Genomic DNA, 12,230 nt, shown 5'->3' with positions numbered 1-12,230 from the left:
AAAAAGATGCTCCAACTAATATGGAATTTTCTAAAAGTTGATTATCTTTAATAAAAGTATTTCAAAAGAGTGTAGGTGCCCACCTAGCATAGGCATACCTCCTGTTTTCTCCTCTGAGCGGGAATGCCTCTACAGGAATGGTGCTTCCTGAGATTCATGCGAGTATCATCTAAAAACCAAGAGAATGGCTTTCTCTTGAGTATTGCTATTTACCATATGCAGATTTATGATGATTTAACTAACTGATTACCAGTGACATCTCATTTAATCACAATATCACATATTTTATACACACACATAGATTCAATTATCCATGTAATCATATCTGGTATGAGGCTGCATTCCTGAGTAGTAGTTATCTGTCACTGGATTGCAAAAGAATCTTTGGTTGTTTAAAATAGGAGTGTTTGTCTCAAAACCTAACAAAGCTATTGAATTAGGAGGTAATTAAGCTTGGAAAAACAGACCTTCATCTTTAACCTCACATACCAGTGTCATGGGGGGATAAAATACACTTTTTGGGGGGGTGCTAGCAAAGTTGTCAGAGAGAAAAGTTATGGTGAAGATCTGGATTTACAGAAGAACTCCCTTCCTTTATTTGAAACACTATAAATGAAACCTTTTGAAAATCTTTATCCAGGAATTTTGGTTGCATGCCTGTGTTTATTTTATACACACTAATCTTTGTTTTATTTGATTTATAACTCACCTTTCTCACTAACAGCGCATTCCTGACTTCTGAGGACAAAAGTCCTCAGGAGGCCAGAAACGGGCTGCGCTAGCACTGGGACCATCCACACCGGCATCCAGGCTACTTACACCAGTGTTAGTGGCCCCAACGCCAGTGCGGAGGCCCAGACACCAGTCTCCAGCGACTGCTGTGGTAGCGCTGGCCAGGGATACCGATGGGGCCTTCTGCCGGCGTCCCACCGGCGTAAAGGCCCGCAACTGCATTCTGGGGGGTATTCTGGCTTCCTCGGAGGGATTCCCGGGGCATGCTGGGGGGATGAGCTGCCATTAGGCAGCCTCCTGTCCCCTTTTGCCCTGGGTATACCGGCGGCAAGAAGAGTGAGGCTGCGCCAGCTTTTTAACAGGCGTAGCTTCTCTATTCTCAATGGGGGGAAAGCCCCATTTTAAAATTAAAAGGCCTTTTCGGCCAGGGGGGAACTGCTTAGGAGGCGCCACAGCAGTGCCTCCTCCCGGCCATCCCCACATGCTGAAAAGTTTAGGAATGCACTGTAAGACTCATAGCAGATTACACAGCATATATAACTTATTCGCATATATATATTCTTTCTTGTTTAATTTAAGAGTTTTAAATGGTTTTTTTAACCAATAAAGATTGCTGATTTGATTGTTGGGAAAAGGCTGGGTTTTGTTAAGTGCCCTAAAATGTTGACTTATCAGCCAGAAATTGTACTGGGAAAGTGTGAATTCCATAAACTGGATTCTTTCACTCTTCAGGCCCATAAATTCAGTATTAATTGAGATTATTTAAAAGTCACATGGAAATTTAAGCAGACTAATTCACCCCTCCTGACACGACTGAACCATGACAAGGTGATGACCCAATCAGGACTGCTGTCCAAATTTATGGATCACATTTTCTGTTTTTTCTTGGTCACATACTTCATGTTCTGCTTGGTTCTCATGAAGAATCCCTTGTTCATAGTCCCTAATGAAGGCTCTTGCTGCAAGTTTGTGGAGCATCTATGTAAACAGAAGAGAAGGGAGAAAGTCAACATGAACACATGCATCTAAGGTTTTACTAATTAGATCTTATGGCAGTGAAAGGCAGATAACGAGAACTCTGGTTTCAAGAAGGTGGTCTCTGTTATGGTCTAGCAAACTGCATATCATTTGTGGTGGTGTGAGTTGAGAAAGGGAGGTCCCTGCTGTGGCCTGGCCAGCGTTCCCCCCACCCCCACTTGTCTCATAAAAATTCTCCAGTACAATTTTCCATCACATATTAGTCAGCCGCAACCCATAAAAGTTCACACTGAAATACATATTGTTAATATTTAAGATATCTCTAGATGTTTTGTTTCATTCAACAGACTAACATGGCTACTCCTTTGCAATCAGCGCTGCCATGCTTCTTTGTTCTGAAGGATCCCAGTGAGCTTGGAGATGCTTCCACTACTGGGCCAAGAAAGGGAGCTGTGTGTCTCTGCTTGCACGCATGCACTGCCTTTCCACATCCCATGATCACAGTTAATGCCTCACACCCCTGCAGTAAAACAGCAGGGAACTCTACAGCCTTGGCCTACTCACAGTTCCTGTTGTCTTCTGCAGTTCTGTTGTAGATACCATGGTCTGCAATTCTTGGCCATCTACTAGTGCATTTAAAGTGGCCTGAAAGAAAGAGTGAAGATGGCGTTGCCCTTATTTTTACCTCTCCTCACCTTCTTCTGTGCTACAATGGTGTCTTTGATGCGTTGATTGGCAGAGAGCCTGGCAATCAGTTCAGATGTTTAAACACAAACACACACACTTCTCATGGACTCTCTTAGCTCAACAGAACACATTATATCACTTACAGATTAAACACAGTGGTAAAAATATAATTACTGCTCTATAATTTTATCCTGCCCTTCTTCCAAAGACCCCATGGCAGTTTATATGAGATCCCCCTCCAAGGTTAACCTCAGAACAACCCTGAGAGTGAGATTTGTCTGAAATATAATGACTGGCTCAAGGTCACCCAATGAACTCCCAGCCATTACCTCCATCAAAGGCTTCAGTCACACCACAACTGCAAATACCAGCATTGTGCCTCCCAGGCAAGACACATGGCTAGTTCTTAATTCCAGTTTCTCTCCACTGACCCAGACCCTCCATCTCCCATTGGTCTCCCAAGAAGGTAAAGGGTGGGGCCAAGGTTGGGAAGCAGAGTGGGAGCAAAGCAGCAGCTGCAGCTCTGAACAGTAATTCCTGGGTGCCTCTCCAAAGAAGCCAAATCCCAACTTTGTTCAAGTCTGTTGGTCTTGTCTGTACAGTCAAATGCATTCATTTAGGCAGGTATGGACTTCTTGACTTTGGATCGGGAACTGTCCCAGCCATGCCCGTTTCTTCAGGGCTGTTACACATTGCAGGAGATTCAGTCTTGGGTTGAGCCAATAACACAGCCCCCCTAGGCAAGTCTGCCCAGAATGATCAGCACTTGGATACATTCCACAAAATGCAATTTTTGTAGCAAAGGCCCATGAGAAGGAGCCAGCAGCATCTACAGCCCTGTTGGTGGATCTCTCTTGAATACTGTGTGGCTTTGTCCTTCTCTACTAAATTTAACATCTGCACAAGTACATAGGAACTACATAATTTTTATTATGGGGACAAAATTATGTAATTTCTGGCCACATATGAGGCCCTGACATCAGTCACAACCCTCTTTCTCACTGGGGATTGAACCGACTTCTCTGCATCGCTTCTTACCTGAGTACAACGGGAGATAAATCCATAGACCAGAAGTCGTTCATTATGAAACAGAGATTGTATCTGAGCAGGAGCGTATGTTAGCTCGGGTGCGTTTGTGTCAAACTGCTGCCATTTAATGGAAACAGCACTGCATCCTGGGGAAGACATTCGAGTAGCCTGAGACATTATCTAGACGCAGAGATGGAAAAAAAGATAATTAATGCTTGTTCCGCTTTGCACTTACTTTCTACAGAACAGAAAAAAGAATTATGCAATTATATATATGTTCTTCTTTGTACGGCTCTTCAGCCAGTAGTTTTGACTATTGCCCATTTCCTTAGTTGGGTTATACAAACACTTGAATGTGAGAAGTCCCAATTCCAATTAATTCAAGAGAAAGAATTCTAAATTATACTTGCCTTGCTCTCCCAGTTATCCTTTGATTTCACGTCAAAATATTCAAAGGCTCCAGCTCCATACTGGGACAAAGATCTCAGCATGTGGCGATTTGCTGCGGAGCTAATATAAATTTATAAAAAAATTAAACAGCTGAGTATCTTTTAAAAAAGAGTTACAGCTTTAAAAAACGACCACAAAGAAACAACCCATTCCTCACCTTGGGGGCCAAAAGTGCTTAGGAGGTGGGCAAGGGCCGGCGCTAGCGTCCGTGCCACTTGCGGCGGCGCTTGTGCCACCAGCTCACCCCCACCCCTCAGGAGCGGGCTGTTAAGTACATTTAAAATACCAACAATACTATAACACCATTACAAATATCACTGAAGACAATTTCCAACCAGCCTCCTGCTCAGCTAAGCAAGCAGCACAAAACCAAACAACCAAATCAATCTATTTCAGCAAAGTCTCTCTGGATTGGGAACAATCCCACCTTCCAGATTTTAATGCCGAGATTTACAGAAAAATAGACAACCTCTGGCAAACTGTTCCATAATACAGGGGCTCCCACTGTAATGCACTAGACCGGGCCATAGTATTCTGTACAGTGTAGCAAGAGGGAAAGGTAAGAAAGCCCTATTGAGAAGACTACAGGGACTGCACGAGCTCTTATTAGGAGAGATGGTCCTTCAAGGATGCCATGAAGGGCTTTAAAGGGTAAAACCAGCAACTTGGATTGATCCCAGAAACAAGCAGGTAACCCATCTAAGGCTTTTAACACAGGCACTTATGAGAGCACGGAAATTCAGCCAAAAGCTAAGCAGCTACATTTTGAACACATCATGCTAGAACGTGGGGTCATCTGCTGAAGCTGAAGGGTGAGAGATTCAGAACAGACAAAAGGAAGTGTTTCTTCATACAACACATAGTTAAATTATGGAACTCCCTGCCCCAGGAAGTGGTGATGGCCACCAACTTGGAAGGCTTTAAGAGAGGAGTGGACATGTTCATGGAGGATAGGGCTATCCATGGCTAATAGTCAAAGTGGACACTAGTCATGATGCATACCTATTCTCTCCAGGATCAGAGGAGAATGCCTATTATATTAGGTGTGGTGGAACACAGGCAGGATAATGCTGCTGCAGTCGTCTTGCTTGTGGGCTTTCTAGAAGCACCTGGTTGGCCACTGTGTAAACATACTGCTGGACTTGATGGGCCTTGGTCTGATCCAGCACGGTTTTTCTTATGTTCTGATGAACAAGACAGTTTCTAGACAGCTCCATGTGCAGTGGGTTTCAATAATCTAGTCTGGGTTTTATCACACATGGATTTGATCTTTGGAATCCCGGTTAAAAGATCTGTCAGTAGGTGATATGAAAGACCTCTGCCTGAGACCCTGGAGAGCCTCTGCCAGTTTGAATAGACAATACTGACTTTAATGGACCAAAGTTCTGATTCAGTATATGGTAGTTTCATGCGATCAGTGATACTTCCCTGTTTATTCTCAGCATCATGGCCCTGCCCTCCCTGGTTCCAAACACTAGACTGCAATGGTTCTTGTAGGTTATCCAGGCTGTGCAAGTTTCTCAGAGTAGGAAGCCTATCTTCTTGCAGTCTGACCTTGTAGACCTTCATATCTGCGGGACCGCCTCTCCTGGTATACCCCCCGAAGATATTTACGATCATCAGATAACAACCTACTGGTGGTCCCTGGCCCTAAGAGTGTGCGACTGTCCTCGACAAGAGATCCGGCCTGGTGGAATGCTCTGTCTGGTAACATCAGGGCCCAGCGGGACCTTAAAGAGTTCCGTAGGGCCTGCAAGACAGAGCTTTTCCGCCAGGCCTACAGTTGAGGACAGCTGCGGGCATCATCCTCTGCTGGCCTCCATATCTCCCCCCTTGTTCTATGTTACTCTCATGGGGGGGCAACCTACTGCCTATTCCGGGCACTATGGACCAAATTAAGCGCTATCTGGAGTTTTTAATGGTTTTTAATTGGGTTTTATTAGAATTATTACTTTTATTGTTAGTGTTTTATGTGTGATGTTCCCTGCCCTGAGTCTGGTCTTGGCCAGGGAAGGCGGGTTATAAATTGAATAAATTAAATAAATGCCATGCCCCTCTACTAAAATTTATCTGTATTATTCACTGCCCTCTGCCATCTCTTGTGAATGCAATACAAATGATCATCCGATAAAGCACTTACCCAACTCCACATGTGAATATTCTGGTGTGTTGGGCGTTTTGCTTCACAATCTGCAAGGTCATGGCTTCATTCTGAATATGTCCATCAGATATTAGAAGGATGTTGCGTTTGCCTTTAGGATACAGCAGACTCAGGAAATGCAAAGTCTTCCATAAGTCAGAGGTTCCCATTGAAGGGGTAGCAGACTAGGAAACAAAGGAGAATGTGATAATAATAAAGGAGTGTTTTTAAATGGTTGTAGTCCACAACCTAGTACAATTGTCTGGCTTTTGATCGGCTGGTTATGAGGCCCTGAGTACAGCTCAAGGAAGGCCTTGTTCATCTAGTTGCCACTTAGACACACGACATCATACCCTACAGATGGTTAATACAGACACAGCTATTCACCTGATGGTCAACCTCCTCCACTCAGGACTCTAATGTACTCTATACAGATCTGTCTTGGAAGGTAGTTTGTTTTGTTTTTTTGAAATACTTTATAGACATAAATAATGCTTATACATAAAATAATAACGGAATAACAGGGAGATGTCATTCCTGGGTGGCTAACATATTTCGGAAGGGCAAGCTTTTGGTGGACAGCCACTGCAGCGAAAAGGATTTTGACACAATCCCTATGTCTTTTCAATGGTCTCATGCGGGGGATGTATCTGGTAGGAAGGTGTGAAAGGAAGAAGGCAAAAATCCTTGTGAGTGGCAGTCCTTAGCCTCAATAAATAAAAATAAATAATAAGATGGGATGTTCCAGGTTTAGATATTCAGGGTTTGAGAAGGATTTACCAACAGGGATCTTGAGATAAGAAGGGGCTCCTGCCTTAATTCACTCATTTCCTGTTACTCTCCTTCAGCTGAGAAAAGAACCCAGAAACCCTAAGTTCTTGGAAGTTAGTTTGGCAACACCTTCTAGCACAGTAAAGCAGCACGGCTCAACTACAGGGAACGTACCCTACCCATGCTTCAACAGCTCCACCAGCTGCCCGTTTGTTTCTAGGACCAATTCAAAGTGTTGGTTCTTACTTCAAAAGCCTTACATAACTTGGGAGCAGAGTTCATAAAATACCCACTATAGGAATCGGTTCAGCCTTTATGCTTTTTACTCCACGCTGGCATTCTCTCAATGACCCCTCCTTCCAGCCTTATGTTTTAATTGTTGTTCTAATGTTTTACTGTGTGTATTTTAGCCTTGGTTTTGTAGACCATAGATACATAAATGATAATGAATAAAATGGGCCTTGCTTCACAGTAAACCTGGCTAGGATTGCTCCCTAAATTACCTGTATTTACCAGTGAGTGCCTGTACTTGCTTGTTTCTTCTTTCCTTGCTATCCCCATTTCCTTTTGTATGGTTATTTGTGTGGCTAGGCGAGCTCCCTAAATTGAGAGCCAGCGTGGTGTAGTGGTTAAGAGCGGTGGTTTGGAGCGGAGGACTCTGATCTGGTAGAACTGGGTTTGATTCCCCACTCCTCCACATGAAGCCAGCTGGGTGACCTTGGGCTACTCTGTCGTGGGGAGGGGAAGGGAAGGTGATTGTAAGTCGGTTTGATTCTTCCTTAAGCGGTAGAAAGTCGGCATATAAAAACCAACTCTTCTTCTCTCGGTGACCCCCTCCTTCCAGCCCTAGGTTTTTGAATTGTTGTTCTAATGTTTGTGTGTATATATTTTAGCTTTGGTTTTGTAGATAATCTATACATAAATTATAATGAATAAAATGGGCCTTATTTCATAGTAGACCTGGTTAGGATTGCTCCCTAAATTACCTGTATTTACCAGCGAGTGCCTGTATTTGCTCGTTTCTTCTTTCCTTGCTATTCCTATTTCCTTTTGTGTGGTGATTTGTCAAGAAAAGGGCTATGTGACCAAGTATTTACAGGAAATTCTGTTATGTGATGGGTAATACTTGATGGTGTGGTGTGGGGCATGCTATTAGAACAAAACAGAATTAAATTTACTTACTAAAATAAACTCCTTCACGGAATTGAAATCCCTCACGCAGTGCCCAGGATTGAAAGGAAATTGTAGAAAACCTATACAATGAAAAACAGTACTTTAAAAAATATTTTCTGCCTATACAAAGAATGACAATATTACAGTCATTAGGTCCGCAAGTTTGAATCTCTGGATTAATCAACCAGGGTTGGATCCTATGGCTCATTTCCACTGAAACATCCTTAAAATGTCTTTCCCCTCTAATAGGGTGTGGTAGATTTTATTAATTATTAAATTGTAACTGATCCGACGCTCCCCCCTACATCCTTAAAAAAAGGTATTTCCAGTGAGGTTTCAGTATGGAGTTTACTTAATTGCCGGAGTCCATTAAAAAACAGAAAGCCCTACCAAGGAATGTCTGTTTTTTCAAGCTATCGGTACAATTAACATTTAATATCTATGCTCTTTCTTTCACCTTCAGACTACAACTTTTCTGAGGCCAGGGTTGCTGAGAGACAGGCTAGAAAAGGAATGCCCAGGCACTGGCCACTCAGGGACCCATGGAGTTCTTATGATGTTTGGGTTGGATTGGGGTGATTTTGGGGATACATAGTCACCCTTAGCAGTTCTGTAGGGCAGGGGCCCTTCCTTTTTTTGAGGGGGGGCTTATGCCGCACCAGGTACATTAATGGTGGAATTATTATCATTATTAAATCACTAATGTACTCATTAACATTAAGATTAAATGTAGGAAATGATGCTTACAGTGTGGCCATTTAGCAGAGACAGCAAAATCTCTCTAACCCCAACCCTGGCATGAAACTACCCATCTTGTCCCCGTGTTTGGTGAGGATGGAGCCCTTAACACTTTTACAGTGTGCTCTGAGAAAGTCAGTCAAGGAAACAAAAACACCATTAAGTTGTTTTGCTTATTCTCCAAATTAATCCTGCACAGACCCCATGGAAGTACGCTAAAGACAAATGTATTAGGGGATAAATGGGTAGCACCACAAAAACAGAGAGTTTCTTACTTGTACCAAATTTTATAACACTTAACGGTGCTGAAAACCAACATGATTCCAGAGCACATAATGCAATCTGCTTGGCTTGTTGGATTTCTGAGCCTGCCATGGAATTGGAGCAGTCCAGGCAGATGATCATTTCCCCCCAGGAGCTTGAAGGGCTGTACGGTTCATCAATCGCTGGCTGAAATACAAGCATGCATGCCTGAAGGAAGAAGATTGAAAAACGTCAGTGAAGCAGGCATTCCGTGATTATGGAGAAGTCACCAGAGAAACGGGGAAGAAGGTCACAATGAGGGAGCAGGGGGGGAAGGTGGTCAGCAGCAGAGGTTGATGATATCAGACACGTGTCAAAGTCCAGGGACTACCCACTCCAACAGTGCCAACATTTTCAACACATGCAAAATTATGTGTGTTGCGTCTTGTTGGGAAGGGCTTAGAGCCGTCAACAGTGACCACCTAAAGAGGTGGATTCACTAGAAGAGGGTGAGCGTTGGCCTTGTTCCTTACTAATCAGTGGACCCACAGAAGGCATTTTGTCCCAAGGCTCCACAACCCTGGACTTGGCAATGGGGACAGATAATTGAGGGGTATATAGAGAAAGCTGGTGGGAAAGAAAACAGCAACTAAACTAGGGTGCCCAAGATGAGCTTCACTGATTGTTGTTTCTTCCCCTCCCTGCCCTCATATTCTCTTGTAACATCCTGCATGCTTTACCCAATTGAGCCATTTGGGTGTTTTGGGATTTTTTTTACTAAATCAGGGTGCAGTCCAGGCAAAGGTAAGATTTTTTTAGTTCAAGAAAGGAGACTTGAGCACATGCTTCACTCTCAGTAAAAGCAATGCAACCTAAACAGGTTTAGCTTGGGCTCGAGTGAATCCTTGACTGAATCCTTGATGTTCCTGACCTCTGTTGTGCAGTGCAAGGAATTGAACTGGATGATTTTTAGACTTTGGGATATGAGTCACTAGCCCCATAGGAAAAATTGTGAAGGAACTGGGGTGTGTGGGTGGGGGGAGAAAGCCAGAACTGCCCAAACCCCGCTCACTGGCCCAAACCACATACCACTTGCAAAGAATCGCTGAAATTCTGATCCCACAACTGACAAGGTACTGCACAAATACAAGTGTGGTCTGATATTTTCCCACTACACAATAATTTTTTTGTCAGTAAACTTGAAATATAGATCCAATATTCCTCTGTGTGTTTGGAACTGCAGAAGTTATTTATCAAATTAGACTGGCTAAAGAGATGATTTCACAAAACTCCGGTTAGTTTAGAAGTAGCAGACTTACCTCAGTCCCTTTGTCTGGATGCTTCTCTACCCACATTCTGGGCAAATGGACATTGCCAACTGTGATTTCCAACACAAACCCGCTGACATCCAGGGAACTGTCCTCCACAGTACGGATCACGGCTTTACAGTCTGTTTTCTGTATTGGTGTGTGGGGCATGGGGTGTTTTTTAGTGGCAGTGGAAAGACCCAACTTAATTTCACTCTGAGTTTGAAATGATCTCCTGAGCTAGCACAAGAACATACAGAATCAGCTACAAGAGCTCTTGGCATTGATGTAGCTGCTGAAGCCAATCATTTTAGTCAGGTACGAATGGCCAGAACCTGATGATTGCGCAGGTATATCACAGAAGAGCATTTTTTGTTTGATGAAGTTGGGCAGGAGTCAAAAGCTTGGACCCTTCAGCTAAGCTGGATTCTATAACTCTCGTCCACTAAGTCTTCTGAAAAAGAGGACGACTTACTCTAGTGCAGAATGACTTTCTGTGATGGAGAAAGGCTTCCTCTAATGAAAAAAATTTGTTGATGGAAGCCTTGGTGGAAGTGAGTCACAGGATCCAGCCTACTGGAGGGGAATTAGAGGATCTAACCCAAAGTTTTGATTATGACCACGCAGCACCATACAGTGCTCTTCAATTAAAATATTTTTAACATTACTGTATGCCATTCTGATCATTTGAAGAGTCAAGATATAAATTAATGTAAACAAATAGGGTTACAAACTCAAATTGGAACCCTTTATTTTAAAACTCCCTTGCCAGGTCCTTTGAATTCCTTTTGAAATTCTCTATTTACCACTGCCTCTCCCCCACCCACCCACCCAAAAAACAGACTCCAGGAGGATTTACATACCTTTATTTCAAGCTTATGTGTCCAGCTGCTAATGTTATCGATCTTAAAGGGCATTTCAATAGACATCTCCAAAGAGAACCCTCTGTCATTAGATACAGAGAAACCACATGTATTTAACAGATGCAATTATGGTGGGACTTACACCATGAGAAATGTTTTGGTGTATTTTCTCGAGTGTTACTAATCCATGTAAAGTTACTCTGGTGCTAACTAGAAAACGTCATCCCCAAAATCTAGCACAAAAGTGGGTCTTGAAATAACAGTCATATTGCTTTTTCATTATGCAGTTTGAATGAACCATGGTTTATGTTCCATTTTAAATGTAAAATAGAAAGAGACTGAAAGGAGTACAGTACTTAGACCAGGAGTGTCCAACATGCAGCCCGAGGGCCGAATCCAGCCCCTTGAGAGCTCTTATCTGGCCTGTGAACCAGCCAAGGCAACCACCTGCCCCCAGTCCCGATCTGGCCTGGTGAGGTATGGTCCGGCCCGACAAAGTGACATTTATGTCATATCTGGCCCTCGTAACAAATGAGTTCAACAATCCTGACTTAGACAATCCCCATGGGACAGGCTCACACTAAAACTGGGTTTGAAGTTTTAAAAAAATTCCCAGAGATCATGTGGGGGGGGGGAGGGAAAAACAATCCAGAAAATGCTGGAATGTAACATGCTGCCCACATATGAATTATCCACAAAGAATAAGTGAATGAGCTGTGGCAATTGTGGACGAAATGGTTAGTGTGGAACCCGCCTTAGGACCTGCACTTCTGAAAGCCCTTTGCATTCTTTTGTATACACAGTAAAGATCTATCTAGAATATTATGCTTAAATTGTGATTAAAAACATATGCTAACAGATGATAATGGAAACTACTTACCCTGCTCTTGTTCCTATCTGCTTAACAGCAACTTTTCTTGTTGTGTCCTGTTAGAGGAGAAATAGATACAGGAATGGTTACAACAAAATACAGTGGTATTAAATAATTGTTTACACGTGTTAGCAAAACATGGTAGGAGATCTCCCTCGCTCATTAATTTTTATCTCCAAGATGTTGAAAGAGTTGGTGTGGTTGATGCTTCATAACATAATACAGGGGAAGCTGACGGGTTTTCTCCA

The 12,230-nt window shown here is 43.0% G+C and overlaps 1 protein-coding gene across 1 annotated transcript in view; it reads right to left on the bottom strand.

The window, feature by feature from the left end:
• Positions 1–12,230, bottom strand: part of PARP4 (poly(ADP-ribose) polymerase family member 4) — a 57,253-nt gene that overhangs the window by 13,991 nt on the left and 31,032 nt on the right. The window contains exons 18-27 of the mRNA XM_056858885.1: positions 11,992–12,038; positions 11,112–11,193; positions 10,261–10,398; positions 8,974–9,169; positions 7,970–8,040; positions 6,017–6,201; positions 3,837–3,936; positions 3,436–3,606; positions 2,275–2,355; positions 1,630–1,710 (exon numbers count right to left, since the gene is read on the bottom strand). Coding sequence (XP_056714863.1) covers positions 1,630–1,710; positions 2,275–2,355; positions 3,436–3,606; positions 3,837–3,936; positions 6,017–6,201; positions 7,970–8,040; positions 8,974–9,169; positions 10,261–10,398; positions 11,112–11,193; positions 11,992–12,038 — 1,152 coding nt within the window. The remainder of the gene's footprint in view (positions 1–1,629; positions 1,711–2,274; positions 2,356–3,435; positions 3,607–3,836; positions 3,937–6,016; positions 6,202–7,969; positions 8,041–8,973; positions 9,170–10,260; positions 10,399–11,111; positions 11,194–11,991; positions 12,039–12,230) is intronic.

The sequence above is a fragment of the Euleptes europaea genome, chromosome 12 (assembly GCF_029931775.1).
Source record: "Euleptes europaea isolate rEulEur1 chromosome 12, rEulEur1.hap1, whole genome shotgun sequence".
Taxonomy (NCBI): Eukaryota; Metazoa; Chordata; class Lepidosauria; order Squamata; family Sphaerodactylidae; genus Euleptes; species Euleptes europaea.
This window is presented reverse-complemented; position numbering and strand designations above follow the sequence as displayed.